Genomic DNA, 20,944 nt, shown 5'->3' with positions numbered 1-20,944 from the left:
CATTACATGTCATGCAAATCACAATCTTTGACACTTCTTTAAAAAATTGAGCACCTTATATTCAGCATCTTAAATCATTCAATTATTACAAATTATAGGCATGGAATCTATTTAGAGTTTAATGTTAGATTGCATGGACAGAGCTGGCCAAAATGAGGCTCCCCTTCCTGATTCATCTAAAAGTACTAGAGAGAGATACTGGAAATGAACATCTTCCCAGTGATGTGATGGAGACTTAAATGTTTCCCCGTTGTGGACATCACCCATTTTTTAATCAGACCATTGAACTTGGGAATCAGGAACACTAAGTACTTTAATTTTTAATCACGATTTATTGGAGGGAAATGTTTTTGAAGATCCAGAAAGAATAGTTGGCTGGAGTTCAAGCAACTGTTTCTAAAAATCAATTTGGTTAAGGATGCACGTTAGGTATGCGCACCAGTATTGACTTCTTGTTTACCGCATTATTTTCTTCTTTACTTTCAGAAAAGTGGATGCTCGATACTGGTTTCCTGTGTCCTTCACTCATTCCTGAGCTGCAAACAGTAATACAAGAGTGTGGTTTGTGTACAGTACTTCATCAGCCCATTGCACTAGACAGATTGGTGGTCAAAGTATTGATCCACTCCACGTGTCAGGTATGTGTTTATTTTCATCTGTTTGCCATCACAGTTTTATATTGGTCTTTTTTTTTTTGGTAATAAGACATGAATCCAATTTAAATCTTCATAAAATACAATGCTGTGTTCCTATGTGGCTATCACTCACTCTACAAATTAGTTCTGGAAAAATGTTGGGCTTGGTTTCTAATGCTTGGATAACCCAGCTCTGCCACTTGCTAGCTGTGTGACATAAGGCAAGGCATATGAATTTTCTCCGCCACAGGTTTCTCTTGGGTAAAATAGGAATATCTACCTCAGTGGGTGATCTCCTCAGGAGACTGAAAGGAAATAATACTTGTAAAGCACTCAGTAAACTATTATCAGTATTACGATATCATTACTAGTACTATTGCTATTGGTAAAGCACCGGTAAACCATGACATGCCTTGCAAGCCTAAGATATTATAATAGCTCCATGGAAAGAAATATGCCACGAATCAATATATAAACATATATATACACATTCATGTATACACATATATGTCAGAAATACATTATCATCTCATTCACTTACTCAAGCATTCCCTGAGCGTCTCCTGAGAACCAGGCTGTGGACACCCTGGAGTTACAAAGACAGCTAAGAAACAGCCCTTGTTTGGGGGGAACCCTCAGAGCAATCAAAAATCAACAGTAAATCCTACTGTGAAAGCCCTGGGACTCAGGACTTGAAGGACGTTTCAGTTTCCTCAGTGCTGAGTGAATGGCCTCAGTGGGCAGAAGGAAACAGCAAGTCTTTCTGCCCTGGGTACAGACGCCTAGGAGAGCGGATGAAGCGGGGGGTCAGGGGGGGCTGGGGGGGGCAGGGGGACCACCTTCCTGTCCTAAGGGAGGAGCAGGAAAAAAGGGAGCACTACCTATGCCCCTCAATTCCCAATGCAGCGGCCAAGCGCAGAGCTTCAGTGAGTAGCACGGGCCCCCCTAAACATGGTGGAGCAATGTTTCACATTGAATGAATGAATACACACATGGATGATAATAATAATAGCAAACATTGACATAGTTATGTTATATGACCAAGTCATATATTTAAATGCTTTACATGTTAACTCATGAATGGAAGCAAACTCTCCCCAAGAGCAGAAGGGCTCCACCAAGGGAAACCTGCATCCAGAACCTGAGCCTTCTGCCCTCTGTCTTTTCTTTCCACTTCCACTAAGATGTGCTGAAACATGACGTGGTCAGGCCGAAAGGCTGCATATCTGAGTTGGTTGGAATGGCTCGCAGTCTATATAGACCAAAGTGTGCCTAAGCCAGAGGACGTTTCTAGAGAAAGCCTAAAAAGGGGCATCTCAGCCCCTGTGAGTGCACTGCCCCCCCAGCCTCGTCCCTGCCCCCATCCCTTGTGGGAGCTGCCGCCCTGCTCAGCGGATGGCAGAGCAGTGTAGACGGGCAGAGACTCAGTATGTGAGGTCCAGACATACTTTTGTTCATTTGCTCAGTTTACTTTTTCATGGGTAGAAATGTCATTAGCAGAGGCTATCTCAGGGCAGGAAATTTTTCTCTCACTACAGTTGCCATAGTAATAAGAGGATAAACGCCCTTGAGGGGAGGAAGCCTTCAGAACCACAGGGGAAGAGCAGAAGTAGCTTGAGCTGAGGACTCAGGTTAGCGACGGCCCTGCCACCTTTAAGAACTCGACTTCCTGGGAGATCTCACATCACTGGATTACCTGGAGAGATGCATGTTTTTTCTCTTCCAGTTTTGGTGTTTTTTTTTTTTTTTTTAAATAAAAACAGTATCTTTTTTAAAGCTATATGTCCACCATTTTTTGTTATTTTCTGATTTGCTACTACCATCTCGTTTTATATTCATACACTTTTTTTTCCTCATTCCCCTCATCTAATTATTTTGACTGTTGAGATAACGGTGCATGAACCGAAATAGCTGTCGAGTGGAAAAGAATAAAGGGTGAAAAAAGAAGAGATGGTTCTTTGGAGTAATTGACAACCTAGTTTCAAATCCTGGCTATGTCATTTACGAGCTGGGTGGCCTTGGAAAAACTAAATCTGTCTCCTCATTCATAAGTAGGAACTAGAGGACTTAGTCGGTTGCTGTGTGCTTTAAATGATACAAAAAGGAGGAAAAAAACAGCACAGTGTCCAGTACAGAGTAAGGGCTTAATAAGGGTGTCAGTTATTATAATTATTATATTGGAATGTCAGGCAAGAAAAAGGGCAATTCTTGACCATATATTTTCTCTCCTCATTTTATTTTACACGCCTAGCTGGACCAGTTCCTTTTGCTTATAAAGTCCCCTTGTACCCATATTACAAATCAAACAGATGAGGGATGCCTTGAATAATTGAGAACTGCAGTTGCAATTTTTGAGGAAAATGGATTCCAATATCCAGCCAAGAACAACAACTACCTGATCTGTGAAGCCTTACTTGCTACGGGGAATTTATAAGGAGAAAAATCAGGGAGTAAAACAAACCCAGTCAGATCTTTTTTCCAGAAAGTCGTTTTAATAGTCCTCTCATCTCAGAGAAGCTGGACGGAATTTCATGACCTTAACAGATTTCGTTGTGGTAGAATTTAGGAATTAGGAGGTTTAGACTGCTTTGAGTATTACCTGTAATACTAGAATAGTTCTTGCAGTTAAGAAAGTAGAAGTCTTGTAATCACTTTGATTCTGAAATGAGGCCCAACCTACTGCCATGAGTCTGAGTTAAACCCACAAATTTCATCAAATACAAATAATGACAGTGGACAAGCATCAGCATAAGGATCAGCCAGGAGTAAGTCCTGAATGCCTCCTCCACTCTTAAGGTACTCCTTGATATGACCAGAAGACGAGCCTAGGTTGGTTTTCTGTGTGTTCCTAGGCATAAGTAACCGCATAGGCTGCAGAATTTTACTCCCTGTGTGGTATTAATAATTCAAGGAAGAAGCTTTCCTTTTAAAAGCTCCTGCTACATTAAAAATAAAGGGGGGGTGGGGGGCCCAGGTGGCTCAGTCGGTTAAGCTTCTGCCTTCGGTTCGGGTCATGATCCCAGAGTCCTGGATTCGAGCCCCGCATCGGGCTCCCTACTCAGCGGGGAGTCTGCTTCTTCCCCTGTCTGCCGCTCCCCCTGCTTGTGCTCACGCTTTCTTTGTCAAATAGATAAATAAAATCATTTTTTTTTTTAAAGGAACTGCTTTCCCAGTATCTCCTGTCGTTTCTTTAAGAGACCAGCTAGGGAAATGACAGAACAGACTGCTTCTTTTTCAAGCGCAGAAACCACACCAACACTTCTTTTTGCTTGTTTCACATTTCACATAGTTTGGTAGAGGCTGAATTTTGAGTCAATTTTTTGGCCTGTTGTGAAGCACTCAGATTTGGTATTTTTGCTACATCTTAATTTGTTTATAACCCTTGTTTTGCTGTGATTTCACTTTAAATTCAAAAGTAACATTTTAAAAAGGAGTGGTGGAAGTCAAAGAAACATTCTTTTCCATATTTTTATTGTCTATATTTTATATACACACTATCCACCTAACATGCTAAATATCTTCTAGAAGGTGCCCATTTTCCTTCAGGTAAGCCATAATTGCATTTCATCAAGCCCCACTTGTTGTTAGGTAAGGAAGAAAGGGTTTTCATATTTAAATGGGCTCTATTTGGACATAGTAGCGAAGTCTTGGTCTTGGAATCCAATTTTTTTTTTTTTTTGGTAATCTACATAAACCTCCCACATTCATTAAAAACATACTCCAGGGCACCTGGGTGGCTCAGTTGGTTAAGTGACTGCCTTGGGCTCAGGTCATGATCCTGGAGTCCCGGGATCAAGTCCCGCATCGGGCTCCCTGCTCAGCAGGGAGTCTGCTTCTCCCCCCTCTGACCCTCCCCACCCCCATGCTCTCTCATTCTCTCAAATAAATAAAATCTTTAAAAAAAAAATACTCTAGGTTCTTGTACTGAGAAACTGTTTGGATTTCATATTAAGTGATTTGTCTTTGTAATATTTTTCTAGCGTTCAGGTTGAGAAATGCTTTCCTTGTACAACATGAAAACAGGTCTTGACAGCATAGAGTAGCATTCTTATTACAAGCCCAAACGGAAAACATCAAAACATTTCGGTTTTATAGGGTTTGATTCTTCAGACTTGACATAAGGAAAAATCTCACTCCAATCCTCCTAAGTAATGGGAAATGGGAAATTTTGTGTATTTCCTTCCCTGGCTCTGGGAAGGGCAGAAGTTAAGAGGGGAAGGATGTGGACATCTAGTCCATATCATGCTGAGAAATCTTAGGAGTTGAGCATTTTCTTACTCTCACAGCAGACAGAGCCACCTTCATTTTCTCCTGGACCAGAAGCTCGAGTGCTGCCTCTGAGTTCTGCAGCTTATATAAAACAATGGGGGAAAGAACTGCTTTTGGATTGCATGATTGACTTTTAAGGGGTCCCAATCAGTTTTCAAAGTCCGGGTATGCAAATAATGTGATGTCAGCTTAAATGAGGGGCTGCTGCAGTAATGAACCACCTTTGAAAATATGCCAGTGTTTAAAAAAAAACAAAATACACCAGTATGGATACAGCTATGGAGGGAAAGAGCAGTTGCCTGACTCTGGTTTCTCTATCTTAGAAGTTTCCATTTTTGTCTTTCTCCAGGAAGGTTTTCATCATAGCAGCAACACGGCCCGACAATTAATGCAAGTATTGCATTACTCTCAATAACTCAATTTCCTGGGTCAGCTCCTCAGTCTGTTTTTCAAATTATGCCACTATTTCCATACAAAATGGAAATTCAAGAAATTGAACTTTCAAACTATTTATATTGTTTTTCAAATTAACGCCACTTGTTAAGAACTATTTCCATACAAAATGGAAATTCAAGAAATTGAAACTTTCAATATTCTCGGTGCTCATTTTTCTGATTAGTCATCATTGACTATTACGGCTCCTTGATTACTCATAACTGTTTTCCCAACTTCCATACCATACTCATTTAATCCATTTGCACTTTCATGGATGATTAGAGATATTTTATATTAGATTTTAGAAAGAAAATGGGAAATATGCAAATGTTTCATTAGTCTTCAGCTTTAAAAAGCAAGTCAGTAAGTAATCTCTCTCTCTCTCTATATATATATATATATATGTATGTTGGGTTTTTTTTTTTAACAGGAAACATGGATGGCACAAATAGCAGTGGTCTCTTGCTTCACCAAGAATCAGGAAACCAAGAATATATCTTTATTTACATTGTCTGCAAAATCCTCTGAAATTTAGGGACCTAAAACGAGTGGTGCATCTTTTTAGACATTAGGGATTAAGATACTCTTTCATTCAAACTTTTGTTAACACTTAGTGATGAGCTAGAAGGAAATGTGTTTTTAAAGGAGGTCCAGAATTTGAGCCAAGAAAATTCTCACTATAGAGGAATAATGACTGCAACAAATTTGAACTCTGAGGAATTTTTTGGCAGGTATATACTGTTATCTAGACTACCTTATAATGTTTCAGTAGGACCTGCAAGAGGTGTAAGTGAAGAATGGTGCTCTTATAATTGGTAAAGGGTGAAAGGTCAGATGAATGGAGTGTCAGGAGGAAAGCAATGTCCCCTGCTTGTGCTCTGTATGAGTTCTAGCATCTCACTTTGGTATGTCGATAATGAAAACAAATTTCCTACATGGTTTGTAAACCAGTCTTACTGCTTTAGAGTCCTACCTCACATGCAATGATAATTGTGATATACACTTTGCTCTTCTAACAGATTAAGCAATTAATAAAGTCTATAATAGTTTTTAAATTCCTATTTGCTGACAGTTTGCTTATCTCAGGTATATTTCATAATACCCTTAGAAGTAGAAAATCCCAGAGACTAAATTCCCTTATTTTAAGGAGGAAAAAAAGTATCTGTTCCAGTTTCACCAGTTAACAGCTTTACAAGGGAGATTTTCATAGAAATAGTTAAGATTTAATAGAAAGTCTTTCATTTTTTGAAGAATGATGAAGTTTGTCATAAAACCACTTTCTGGTTTTGAGTGGGTGTGTGTGTGTGTGTGTGTGTGTGTGTGTGTGTGTGTGTGTGTTAGCACAGTGCAGTCAAATTTATTTGGCAGGAAGCATCTGAAACGTCACTGGAATTTTTATGAAGAAAGGCAGTTTGAATTATTATACTGTCATGGTAGAATACTATCACTGCATTTAAAAAACTAGTTCTTATAGTCAGATTATATCAAAAGGAAATCCACAAATTTTAATTCCAGGATTAGTAACTTTTGCAATTTCCAAAATGGCAGTATTAAATTTATCAATTTGGGCTTGGAGGTAAGTTGGAGGATAGGATAGAGAGGATGATGCTTGAGGAAGTCATGTGCAGCACAATTAATTCTTTGAGGAAAACACAGATTTCACCATGTAAACCAGGCAGTACAGACAAGTGCAGCATAAAGGCTCTTGTACAAGGGCAAGCACTATTAGAATGGAGGGTCACAGTCTCTGTATAATAATCTCAGATATTTATCAAGAACAAGCAGAAATGAGAGGAAAATCTTGAAAACAGTAACTACTGTTAATGTCTAAGAATAAATGAGAAAAAAAAAAACGGGCAAAGAACAGGGACTGGCCTTCAAGTGAGTTCCTAGAGATGGCACCAGATGGGATTGAAAGCAATTATGTCCAGGAGAAGATAATACAGATTTATGCAAGAGAAGACTTAGGAAGAAATTTTTGGCCAAAAAATAATATACATAATTTTTAGAAAAAAATCAACAATCCTCTTGCAGGAATTTTTAGGTATAAGCCAAGCCAAGAGGAGGGCAATGGACTGTAACTAGGCAATCTCTCGGGATTCCTTTTTAAAGTCCCATGAGTCCAGTGAGTATTTATATGTATAAACAACTAATTTCACACTTAAATCTCATTCAAGGGAGAAAAAGACTGAGTAAATTAGCATCAAGATGTAAAACAGCTTAAGAATACGCTATATACAAAGAAATATTAGACACTCCTGTGTCCCTCACAGCACTATTCACAATAGCCAAGAAGTGGAAGAAACCTAATGTCCATCAAAGGATGAACAGATAAAGAAAATGTGGTACATACATACAATGGAATACTGTTTCAACCTTTAGAAAGAAGGAAATGCTGCAATTTGCAGTAATATAGATGAACCTTGGACATGATGCTAAGGGAAATAAGCCAGTCACAGAAAGACAAATATTGTGTGATTCCACTGACATGAGGTATTGAAAGTAGTCAAATTCATAGAACCAGAGCAGAACAGTGTTTCCAAGAGAGGGGGAAATGGGGAGTTACCAAGCAATGGCATAAAATTTCAGTTAAGTGAGATGAGGAGGCTTTAGAGGTCTACTGTACTATACACTTAAGCTGTTAAGCGTTCTTACCACAATAAAATTTAAAAAAGAATACGCTATATATTTAAACTGAAATTCTATAAAGCTCATAAAAGAACATATCTAATATATAATCTGGTAAGTCCTTAAGGATATTCACATTAAACCCTTCAGAAGCAAGCACACATTAGAGTAAAATGAAAAAAACACTTCAGGAACTTTGGTTCCCAGGAAAAACAGTAAAAAACAATGGCTTACTGAGCCGTCAGAAAAGGATCTTTAAATGCTCACCTGAGAAACAAACAGGGTTCTAGAGGGGAAGGGGGTGAAGGGATGGGTTAGCCCGGTGATGGGTATTAAGGAGGGCACGTACTGCAAGGAGCACTGGGTGTTACACGAAAACAGTGGATCGTGGATCACCACATCAAAAACTAATGATGTACTGGGGCGCCTGGGTGGCTCAGTCGTTAAGTGTCTGCCTTCAGAGAGCCCCGCGTTGGGCTCCCCGCTCAGTGGGAGACCTGCTTCTCCTTCTCCCACTCCCCCTGCTTGTGTTCCCTCTCTCGCTGTGTCTCTCTCTGTCAAATAAATAAAAAATCTTTAAAAAAAAAAAAAAACTAATGATGTATGGTGACTAACATAATAAAATTTTAAAAAATAAATAAATAAATGCTCACCTGGGTACTAAACTTAGATAAACAATGAAAGAAGGAATTACTTCAATATTGTTTAATATTTCTTTGTAGTTGTTAATTTTCCACAATAATGAATGGAATGAAAAAGGAATGTCTTACGCAAAATGGCTTTAGTAATTTCTCTTGATATTATGAACTTAATTACTATTCTAAGTTAAATATCAAAGCTTACCCCGTCTACATCCAAGTAGAAAGTTCTAACATTCTGTAAATATATACAAAATGGTTACTATTTTGTACTCTTTTTTTAAATAGGTAAAATAATTTAGTCACAGAATACATCTACTAGAAAGAAATGGTTTTTTAATATCATCTTTTAACAAATTAAAAAAAAACAAAAGCAACAATTCAATAAGGATCCTTCCATTGTTCTTTATACAGATTTAAATGCTGTTGTGTAATTTAACAGTTACATTTATAATCAATAACCTTCCACTCACTGAGTTTCGAAATTACAGTATTTACTGAGCTAAACTCTCACAAAATAAGGCACAACTACATGATCACAAGTAGTAAACACAATACAAATAATGAATCCAAAACCTAAATGAGAAAATATTCATGCAGAAGTTTCTATAGAAACTATGAATATATGATCCAGTTCAAAGAAGTACAGAATGTCATATACATAACTGCATCATGTTACAATAAATTCATTACTTCTACACAGAAAGAACTTAGCTATTTCCAATTCTTTTTATACAATTTTACATAAATTTAGTAAGTTTATGCACAATATTCACATCTGCAACAACAAATTGATCATTAAAATTCAGGCAAAGGGCAATTAAGACACGATAATGTGTGGCACATTATAATTACAGAATACCATTCATCAAGTTCATGTCTAGGAATACTAAATTGATGGCACATTTAAATCTTATGGATCAAATCATCCATGGTTTTATAGCCAAAGTGCATTAAAAAAAATTGCTATAGTCAAACAGGTCTTGAATATCAAAATATATGATCATAATTTGCTCTCCACTTAAAAGCTAAATATTTTTATGCAAATGCAAAGTTAAAAAAAAAGTGACTTCAAAGTTCTCAAAACTATAAAATAATCTTAAAGCCTTTCTAAGAGAGATGGGAAACTAACAAATTTGGCAGTTACTATTTAACATTACTGTGAGGAAAATATTAAACTAGCTAATTCCACATTAAGAGGTAGTTGAACAAAATGTTATTTGTACACTGCATTGAGGTCTTTGTGTTTGTTTCCCTCTTTTTTCTTCAACATGAACTAATCCTATACCAGCAGCTTTGTCTTCTTCCTAGTAAAGAAAATCTGTAGGTATAGTTTACTGTACACTAACCCAGCAAGATCTGAATTCACATTTCTGTGCTGGGGTTTGGAATTTACTAACACGTGATGCCAACAGACTTTGCATTAGAGCCAAGAGCTCAGACGTGCCAGTTCCAATTCACTGACAAATAATACCAGCAAACACCTAAAATGTAGAGCCAGTAAGAACTCAGAAGATGGTTTTTTAATTAAAAGAAAAAGAAAATCCTTTCTGTTTCCAAAACACCTTAAATTAGTGAGAGTTAATAAGTAAAAAAAAAAGTTTCATGTCTAATATGATTAGTATAATAGCCTACGGTAAATTGTTCAGGATCTATGAAATGAAATCAGCTAGATGAAAACTAGAAAATGACTCAAACACATGATTTTATTTGTTGTCCTCCCCACAATTTTGGGGGAATCTGTGGGTGGGGGGACAAGACAGGGAAAGGCCTTCAGTGTACCCAATTAGGAGATGAAGTGAACAAATATTCGAATCTAGAATCCTCATGAAGTTTTATGATCTTTAAAAAAGAAAAAAAAATACGGTGCTATGAATATCTATTTTTCCAACGCAGAAAGTTTCTAAGTTTCATACTAAGTTTCTTATGTGTTAAAGTATAGAATTAAGAGTATTTGAAGAGTATATGAAAACACTTAAATAATTTTAGCTCAATTTATATTATCCAACTATTATTTTTAATAAAGAATCATTGTAGTTCTTCTTTATACAAGCTCAAGGATATATGTTATCTAAATCGAGGGACTCAATCAGGGTCCTTAATAGCCACTGACAACAGGATTTACTTAAATGGGTTTTTTTTAAATAATTAAATGAATATATGACAATCTCTTTTAGTTCATAGATGTTACAGGTAAAGCATAAACATAACTTTGTTTCAGCATGATATCTGAAAGCAAGTGTATATGATAAACCATTGCAAATGAAATATTAAGTCCCATCCTTCCCTGCTATTATTACCAAATGATTACACTGCACCAATGGATAACCTTACACTTTTTTCTCTAGAAAGAATAAACCAATATTAATGACCTCTCTACAGATGTTTTCCAATTTGCCAAATTAATAAGACCATGATGAATTAAAAGTTCAATTCCATTGTTCAGCATACAAATAAGCTAACTTTTAATTATCCTTAATTCGCCATTCCATTTCAGTTCTGATTATAACTTTGGGATTCCCAAAAACATTTGTTTTTGGCGATATTCTCCTCTCCAGCTGTTACTTCAAAGTAATTTCATAGCAATATTTTTGCGAAGTAAAAAGATTTACCAGCTGATATGGAACCCCAAATTCACAACTATTTTAAATTTAAGTCAAGTTCACAACTTTCAAAAATGTTTCCCTATTAGGTAAGAAGAAAATATAAAGTAGAATATTTAATGTCTCCTTACATTTGTATTTGTTTTCACAGATAAGACTAGAGCGATTATCAGTTACTGGCTTTAAGATGCAAAATAATAAAACAATAGTGAAGCTGAGCTATGCTTGGAAAGGTTAAGCCAAAAAAAGGGAAAAAATAGTTCCATTAAAAAAGCAAACTCAGATTCCCAAAGATGCAGGAGACACAATATGAGGGTATAATATAAAGCCTAATCTCAGAAAACTTCCCACTTACAAGAAACTGAGACTAGAACCATTATACAATTTCTATTATTCATCCTCCAACTGGGGGTGAGGGTGAGAAGTTTTATAGAATTCTTAATTGAGAATATGTGAGAGCTTAAAAATGAGATAGAAAAAGACAACGAAAAAGAAAAATTAACCCTAATCTTTAAAATACAACCCCAGGATAACCATAAAGTGAGCAAACTAATTTTACAGAGGTTTTCATAAAATCTACCCAAGAGAATTTAATCAATATTGTTAAAACAAAAACCATGTTCAAATTCATGGTTAATACACATTTCAACATAAACTGTATTTAGAACACTTGAGTAGTAAATTTATAACATAACAATGCAATTGAGCTATGGACCTATATATAAGGAAAAAAAGTTTTATAGTTCTGTGCATGACTTCACAAAGAGTATTTAATATAATTAATATGTTATTGTGTAACATATATCACCCATGTACATTTTTGTATTCTAAATTTGGGAGAAAGAAGTAAGCTATGGAAGTGTATTCATGTCATTTGTGAACAATGAAATAATATTTAAAAAAATACATTGCTATTTTCTGTCCAAAGTTTATTTACATTTCATTGGCTAATTCTAAACTTGGCTTGAAAGCTGTTCCAGGGGTTAAATGGAAAAAAGTAATGAAAGATGAGCCCAAGTCTCACAAAAATAGAAGAGTTTTACTTGATATTGATAACATTCCAAAATATATGAATTCTAATTTGGTCTAATATTGCAACCACTGTCCAAATCAAATAGTAGTCCAAGACCTCTATTAAGTGCATTTATTAAAAATCTATTGTTAGTGTAATACTACTCCAATGTTGTGATAACCCATTATCCTTGCAAGTCATTGAAACATGCATCACAGACACGAACAGGCTTCTTGGAAGAAGGAGTTAAGGCATTTTTGGCTGAACACTCAGCACAGAAGATATTTCCACACTGTCTGCAGTGATGCTGTAAATGACAAAAATTAAACAATTTCAAGCATAAAAACAATAACAAAAGCATTATGAGACTAGAAGAATACTGCAGACTGTACTGTGAAGGTATATTAACTTTCAAGTGATTAGTGTATTATTTAATAATATAATATTTCAATCCGTCAATTTAATCCCTTAGTTAATCCCTATTTACTAGATACTACACTAAACATTTTATATGGAATTTATCATGGAATTCTCAAAAGAACCTTAAGAGGCATCTAAAAAGTGATAATAAAACACCTCATTCTACCAGGTGAAAACCATTCCTATCTGCCAAGTGTTTCAGGCATAATTTCATCGATAGGAATATAAACCTGAAAGATCACATGGTATTATTTAGAATAAATTTTTTTTTAATCTCTGCTTTTTCTTTAAAAGAACCCAATGATGACTAAAACATGAGTTTAATACTGGCCCACTGGTTCAGAAAATGATTATTCCAGAGAGCAACTCAACAGGAAGGCAACAACTAAATTTAAAACTAAAATTCAAACACATACGCTGACCAGAAACTAGACTGCATAAAATTTAATGATCCTATACAGCTGTAAAGTTAATCAATAAATAGAAAATGTTTTTAATCTGTCAAATGCAAGATTCTGTTGATGGTTAAAACATTCATTGATACTGAGAAATAAAATCCAGAACCACAGCAATATGAACAAAATCATTTACCCGTCTCACTGTTACTGAAAAGCCTTTCCCACAGGCCATACAGTTTTGTACTTCATTGTCTTCAGCCCATTTCCTATTTAACGCTTGCGTGTGTTTGATCTGTTTAAAAAAAAAAACAAGTGCCCATACATTATAATATTCAACATTTTGAAGAATGATGCATAATTTCTAATTTGGTGCCCAAGTTTTATAAAATGTTGACTTATAGGCAGCATGGGATAAAATTTTAAAAATCAGAAATACTTTGGTCATTTTCCACTGTCAAAAGTTGCTACATTCTTAAGTCTGAATGACAAAAATAAATAAATAAGGTAAATCAAATTTTCATCCTCAAAGGCATTGGTCATTTCTAATCTTTAGTGATTTCCTATCCATTCTAACCTTAATGATCAATCCTTTCTGGGCACCAAGCCAATCACTTCTTTTACAAATATTGACTCAACTATTCCTTGGTGTTTCTGAATTTTCCCAGTACTGACAATTCATGAATGACAAGGCTTTCTAACTAATCCCAGGGGTCTCTCAGACAAATTCTGTATCGCTTTTACTTAACTACCCATAACACCTACAATACTGCTACACAGAAAGTCACCATTCAAAAGTATTTATTAAATATCGGAGATTTTTTTTAAAGATTGAAAATATGCTTTTCACTAAAAGTTAATTCTGGACTGAAAAGCAGCCTCACATTACCAGATGACCTACTTGAAGGGACTGATTTTCTCTGCCCAGCTCCTGCACTGCTGCAGTGGTATTATCCAGCTTTCTCTGCAATTCTAGGACTTTGGTTTGAAGCTTTTCTATTTCACCTTCTCCTTTAAGACATCTAGAATAGATTGCAAAGACATTATTTTTTTTTAATGATGAAGATCCTTCTAGAACATAGATAATAAACTACTTCAGTAACTTCAAATATAATACATGAATTTCAACTATCTGATTTTTTTAAGAGTTAGTTTTTAAATGGTTACATAAATACCTATAGGACCCACATATTTTCCTCAAGACTTCTATTTAAAAAAATGTGGAAAAAAAATCTTTTCGTCACTTATAATAGAAATAAACTAATTTGACTAGACATCAATCACCTTTCTAGTAGTGCTCTCCTTTCATCCTGATTATTCTGAATTGTGGCTTCTAATACTGCAATTTCACCCCGTAAGTCGTCCGTCTGTTTCTCGAGCTCACTGACTCTCCGCTGACTGGACTGCCACTCCTTCTTTACAGTGCCTAAGTTTTCATTTAATGCTGTAATCTGCATGGTAAGTTTAGCTTCGTTTTCTTCATGCTTCTTCATTCCTATTTCTTTTTCTTTTATTTCAGAATGCTGAGAAAAGGAAGAACAGTGAGGAAAAAACCTATTACAAAAGTAATGCAAAATAAATTTAATTAGCTATTGAATTTAAAATATCGGCAACATAAATAATACTACTTCTTCAGGAAAGAAGGCAGGAGAATGTACTTCATTTTACACTAATAAAATTGATTCCAAAAACATCTGTGTAATGTGAACTGGCTCAAAGGCTATTATGCTGAAATGATGGTCACCAAACTTCTTATAACACCAATTAACATAAAGCAATGTGAGATTTTCCTTTTCTCACTAGAGCAGGGGAACAACACATAGTTAGGGATAGCAAGGTGTCCTGGACAACAAAGCTGGCATTTTCCATCTAAAAATCCACATGCATCTTTTTCTCTATCAACCTGCCAAAAACTGAACAAAACAAAAACAAAAAACAAACAAACAAAAAAAAACAAACCCTTCAAATCACTGTGTGAACTTGAAATTGCAAATCTTCAACTAGAACATTCAGCATTCAAGTTATGTGGGGCTATTTGGATTTAATTCAACAGAGGAAAGCCAGATGCTTCCCATTTTGGCATGCACAATTTAGGGAAGGAAAAGTAGACTTTGGTCATCACAATTCCAAACTGAAGTTTCCGTTCTCCCTTATCAACGTTCACTTTGACTAAAACAAATGAGTTTAACATCATCAGCATTCACGCCATTTATCTCAACCTACATAGTTGTGGATTTGTTTTTCTGGCACTAAAAGTGTTTTATTTTTTTTAATTATGTTTTATTGAATTTTCACTTATATAAACCAAGACATAATTCAAGACTAAAATATTTCCAAGTACATATCAGCTATTTAAACAAATCAGATCTCTTTTCTCAATCAAAGATTAAAATGCTAGGTAAGAGCATTTAAATCCTAACTTCTAAGTAGAAAAATCCTTTCTTATTGGATTGACATACAAAATCAATCACAAAACACATTCCCCACCATTAACTTACTGACCAGTTTAGCTTCCTTCTCAGTAAATTCTTTCTTCAGTTCATCTTCTTCCTTTTTCACCTGCTCTTTTAGCATTTGCTGGTTTCTCTTCTCCTGTTCAAGGGTTGCCTTCAAGGAATCTACTTTCCCTTGAAGCTCTAATTTCTGCTGAATCAAAAGCTGTTTGGCATCCTTGAGATTTGTTACCTCCTGTTGAAAAAGGCCAAAAATAAATCATCCTTTACGGTAAGTATTTCCAAATGTAGCTGAAATGTAGACAAGTTATCATAACAATATATACAATATGAGTTTTAACCTCTTCTCTTAGGAGATTCATTTTTTTTCCTTGAAGTTCACTATTTTAAACAACTGGTTAAAAAGACACAAGATTATTTACTTCCTGCTCAACAACTATTTAAATTCAAGTAATAACTTTACATGCATGTTTTGATTCAATTATGTGAAAAACTTCTACCCCCTATTTTCCCTTTCTTCACTTAGCAAGCATTCATTGGTCACCACTTAGGCATCAAACACTGTGTTAGGTTTTAAGAATATATATATAAAGATGAATTATATACATTATCTGCTTTAAGGAAGTCATGGTGTATAAGAATATAATGATATAAAAAGATAATTATAAAGCAAAATGGTAAGTAGATTGGTAAACATAAAAGGTAGTGAGAGCACTCAAGAGAGAATTTAACCTTTCTCTAAGGAAATTAGTAACTTTTTACAAAGCAAATTATAGACAATTAGTTTTTTCAACTGGCACCCTACTTACGCTTATGACAGGAAAAATGTTCAAAACAGATTATTAAAGATTTTACGGAAGAAAAACTAATGAAAAACAGAATTCCCTAAAAATCTTAATTTTAAACTCCCATATATTTTTAAGCTTACTAACTATAAGCATAATTTTCCAAATCAATAGCTCTCTTTTTTATTTTTTTAAGTAGGCTCCATGCCCAGCACGGAACCCAATGTGGGGCCCGAACCCACGACCCTGAAATCAAGACCTAAGCTGAGACCAAGAGTGGGACAGTTAACAAACTGAGCCACCCAGGCACCCCCCAAACATTTCTTTAATTTAATTAGGCTCTACACTGGGTGTGGAGCCCAACACAGGGCTTGAACTCACAACCCTGAGATCAAGACCTGAGCTGAAATCAAGAGTAGGACACTTAACTAAGCCACCCAGGCGCCCCTAAATCAATAGCTCTCTTGATTATTTATCATCTCAACAAATCTAAACTTGTAGAGTTACTTTGCTTCATTCAGTAATTTGAAAACATAAGGAACATAGTTTCAACATATGTATACAGATACTATGCAACACAAGGGTGAAAACATGAGTATTTGTCAAAACAACAAAACAATGTGTCTGGCACATAGTAGGTTTTCAATAATATATGTATTTTTTTTATTTAAATGACAACAATACAGTACAGAGGAAGAACAATGATTATCTTAACATACCTTTATGCTTTCTTGCTTGTGGGACTTGAGTTCTTCACTCAATTTAGCAATTTCTTTTTCCTGTCTACACTTAATTTCCTCTATCTCTGCCAACTTAGATTTTTCACTTACTAGTTCTTTCTCTTTCAGCGACTGTAGAAAAATAATTTATTAAAAAGTAATTTTAAAATAAATACTTAACTGAAAATCAATGTAATAAAACAACTACTACTATTATGACACTATCTCTGCCCCTTTCTACCTAAGTTAACTTGAACAAACTACTTACCTTCACTTGCCTCTGTGTCCTTATTTATATAATGTGAACAACAGTAAGATCTTTATAAGCATTAAATAGTTACTGTTAATACCATAAAATGAATAGTGTCTGGCCAAAGTAAGAACAATATAAAATTTAGCCAAAACTATCATTCTTCTTCTCATTAATGCTGTCATCATTACTATTATTACCAGCAATATCTTTATTTAAGGCACCTAGCTAGTAGTATTACATATTATCTAATTTAATATTTATATAAATAGCTCTTTTTAATCCTCATTTGATAAGTAAAGGAACAAAGGTTTAGAGAAGTTAAGTAATCTATTAGAGATTCAGTCAAACCTATAACAAGGTCTGACTGATCTCTAGCCCTTGCAGTTAAAGGCCTATATGCTATAGTTGTCTCAGAATTTTCTACACTTGAGGCACAAATCATGAATATCATGTCAGCTTCAAACCCCTGCCCCAACAAAAGCATCCCCCAATTTTTTAAATTAAAGAGACTTTCAGGAATTGCACAATTAAGATATACCAATGAACCTCTGAAATTATATACTTCAGAGTAATATCCTATCAGCTGATGGAAATACGTGATTTCAACTATGAAGCCAAAAATAAAATGCTTCCTAGAATCTGAATTTCTCTTTCATATAGCATTTTAACTGACTTTTAAATGTACTGGTCATGTAAGAGAAGGCTTTTCACTCTATAATTTAGCATCATTTATGTAAAATATAGTCCCACTTCCCTTAGAAAAAGCTGGCTCTAAATTTTAAGAATTATAAGCATAAGAATTATTTCTAGACCTTTTTATCTCATTCATACATCTAGAAAGTGTTACATGAGATAGTATGGAGCTATAAAACCTGTTTTTAAATAACCAGGGGTCTATGGTGTGAAAAAGATTTGTTTGTAAAACTAAAAAGAGCAGTAAGAAAATGAGTAGAAATGACAAGGGAGCTATTAAGAAGTCCTTCATAGCATCAAAATTCCAATTACCACAAGTATTGTATCAGAAACTAGAAGCCCATCTAAGGAGAGCTGTTGAAGATAAAGGTGATGCCTGTATCGGGTAAGAGGTTTGACTAGATGATTTCTAAAGCCATTGTAACTCTCAGATTCTAGATTTAGTCAGAAAATGAAATACCTTTTCTTTTTGGACATCCTGTAGTGTTTTACACTGCTCCTTCAACTGCTGTTCTTTCTTTGCGGACTCCTGCTCCAACGTAGCCTTGGCAGTTTTCAATTCTTGAATCAATTTATTTTGGTTTCCAATTTGATTTCTGTTTGAAATCAAGTCCTCCTGTGCTAGAGAAAGCTTCTCTTCTACAGACTTATAAAAACAATTTCCCCAAATTATTATATGTCTTTTTTTGTTTTTAGCAAATTTCAACAGAAACAACAGTTAGCATAAGCACAGTAGAAAGCAATATACTATAAAAAGATACTTGTTATGCCCTTCAGTAAGATCAGGTAAAAGAGAAAGAACACTAGACAAATCTCTTAACTCTCCTGCCTATGGAAAACATTTTAGTCTAAAATATTTAATAAAACTGAAGCAATTCCAAAACCTTTAGAAATAATCTGTAAGTATTACTAGCTAAGTGGTATTAAGGAATATCAAATAAGAAGGGATCGTATCAAACACACTCAGGAGATATATATATATATATAAGCATACATATATGTTTATATATGTGTGTATTTATATTTATGTTTACATATATATGTAATTAGAAGGTATGGGGAGACATGAAAACAAGCAATTTAAAAAGAGATGTAGTTAAATGCTACATTACATATACATATATGTCTTACAGGACCTATGATGTCCCTTAACATGCTGAAATCTTTAATAAACAGAAAGGGTTTTTGTCTTGGGGAGAAAAAAAAAAAACTATTTCACAGCTGCTAACCTGATCAAAGCGAACCAAAAGAAGAAAGTCTACCAGACATCCGGGGCTCTCTTTCTGACAAGGCCATTAGCCCAGCCTCTTAACTTCCCGTCTATGTGGTAGAAGTAGTGTTGTTAGTTAACACTGCCATAGTTACTGACTGTTCTAAAGCCCAAATATTTTGCGAAGCCAAAGCCGGTGAAAAGGGCAAATTTTTTGACCTATTAGGTTTCATTTTGCGGTAGATATGGCAATAGGTGGGTAATGGAAAATAGCAGGAACCTTGCCACTTTCAGTGGCAACTGCAAAGAATAAGCAGGGAAGAAAAGAACTCTAAGATGCTCTCCCACCATCTGGAAGAAGTTCATCTTTCTTATTCTGGAGACACAGCTCCTTTGGAAAGGAGGCAGAAGATATAATCTAGGAAAGATCCCTGCTGGCTAGGCTCAGCTACAGTAAGCATTCAATGAAATAAAAAAATAGAAGAAAAATTTTTAAATGAAGACCTTATTTAAGGAGTTTCTCAAGCTTCCTGAAAGAGAAAGTTTATTCCTTACAAATAAACCCAGTTCAGAAGTCTTTCTGATATAAATGAAATTTTGATTTCCAATGGCTTCCAGTGAACACTAAAAACTCTAAGGCTTCTTTTCCAAAAATCCTAAAGTCACTAGTCCTTCACTAATCAAGCAGCTAAACCATTAATTGAGTGTACACTTAAGGTAGAAGGGAGGTAAAAAAACAGTCCTTGACTTAAAGAAGTTGACTCTGAAGCCTGAAAAACAGAACCAGCATGTAAAATGGAAGCTGTACATGCTAGGAGAGCATTTGCTATGCGTCAAATGAACAGAGAAACAATGAGTGTGAGAACTCCGCCTGGAATGTGTTTACAGAAGGCTCCATGGTACATGTGGGAACTGGCATAAGCATCACAAAGGGATTTCAAGTAAAAATAATAAAATTTGACAAAGCCTAGCCCATACAGTTCATAGCAATTATCAGCTAATAGGGGTCCTGATCTAATGCTAAAGAAATTATCAGCTAATAAGGGTCCTGATCTAACGCTAAAGAATACCAAGGCTTGCTAGAGCCTGAAGTTAACAGTACCCTCAATCTCTGCCCAAAAGAATTCCAAACTGCTCATGGTATAAATAACATCCAATAAAATTTTAAATTCCCAAAAGCCCAGTGACTAAATGTTTAAAATCAAGCTCAAAATCTGCACCATTCTTTTCAGAAGATGTAGAGACATGTTGCTCTACCCTGTCTCTGAATATTCATCTCTGTCATTCAGTGATATCCTGCCATGCATTTTAAATATTCCTTCAATCTTTCTTGTTGCAGGCCATGTTATTTTCATCTGCTCAGCATCTCTTCCCTTAGGGAACTCCCCTCTCCTAATCAATGGTTTTGTGGGCCTATCTTTAAGCCGCTTACTCACACTGGAACAGGCAAATCCCTCAGTAGATCAACTACCAAGCCTGACTCAATACCACCAACACGTTACAGTAGTGTAGCTAAAAAGGAATTTCTGGAGTGTTCTGTGAAAGCTACTGTTGTCTGCTCAACAATTTTTCCCTTCCTTCTTTCAAAATAAAACTTAAAATTTTAGTTATTACTTTTTCTTAATGTCTGATTAAATGACATAAGGAATGGTATTGGCTAAAGGTTTATATTTAATTCTAAACTTATTATCTTAGAGTTTTTGCTTCACTCAGGGTACAAAATTTAAGTTAAATTCCACTTCTACCTTTCCAACAGTAAAGAATAGCACACAGCATAGTCAATTTGAAATAACCAG

At 35.2% G+C, this 20,944-nt stretch overlaps 2 protein-coding genes across 5 annotated transcripts in view; one reads left to right on the top strand and one right to left on the bottom strand.

The window, feature by feature from the left end:
* PLEKHG7 (pleckstrin homology and RhoGEF domain containing G7) overlaps positions 1-5,874 on the top strand; it is a 53,219-nt gene extending 47,345 nt beyond the window's left edge. The window contains 4 exon segments of the mRNA XM_025881219.2: positions 492-612; positions 615-638; positions 4,616-4,714; positions 5,771-5,874. Of these exon segments, the coding sequence (XP_025737004.2) occupies positions 492-612; positions 615-638; positions 4,616-4,714; positions 5,771-5,874 (348 nt within the window).
* Positions 5,875-8,924: 3,050 nt separating this feature from the next.
* EEA1 (early endosome antigen 1) overlaps positions 8,925-20,944 on the bottom strand; it is a 127,258-nt gene continuing 115,238 nt past the window's right edge. For all 4 annotated transcript variants that reach the window (XM_073900524.1, XM_073900525.1, XM_073900526.1 and 1 more), the window contains 7 exons: positions 18,399-18,584; positions 16,993-17,124; positions 15,538-15,723; positions 14,320-14,558; positions 13,937-14,057; positions 13,232-13,330; positions 8,925-12,527 (listed from right to left, as the gene is read on the bottom strand). In XM_073900524.1, the coding sequence (XP_073756625.1) occupies positions 12,405-12,527; positions 13,232-13,330; positions 13,937-14,057; positions 14,320-14,558; positions 15,538-15,723; positions 16,993-17,124; positions 18,399-18,584 (1,086 nt within the window). In that variant the 3' untranslated portion in view covers positions 8,925-12,404. The remainder of the gene's footprint in view (positions 12,528-13,231; positions 13,331-13,936; positions 14,058-14,319; positions 14,559-15,537; positions 15,724-16,992; positions 17,125-18,398; positions 18,585-20,944) is intronic.

Source organism: Callorhinus ursinus, unplaced genomic scaffold (genome assembly GCF_003265705.2).
Source record: "Callorhinus ursinus isolate GAN/ISIS: 27379988/994484 unplaced genomic scaffold, GSC_fseal_2.0 scaffold14, whole genome shotgun sequence".
NCBI lineage: Eukaryota > Metazoa > Chordata > Mammalia > Carnivora > Otariidae > Callorhinus > Callorhinus ursinus.
This window is presented reverse-complemented; position numbering and strand designations above follow the sequence as displayed.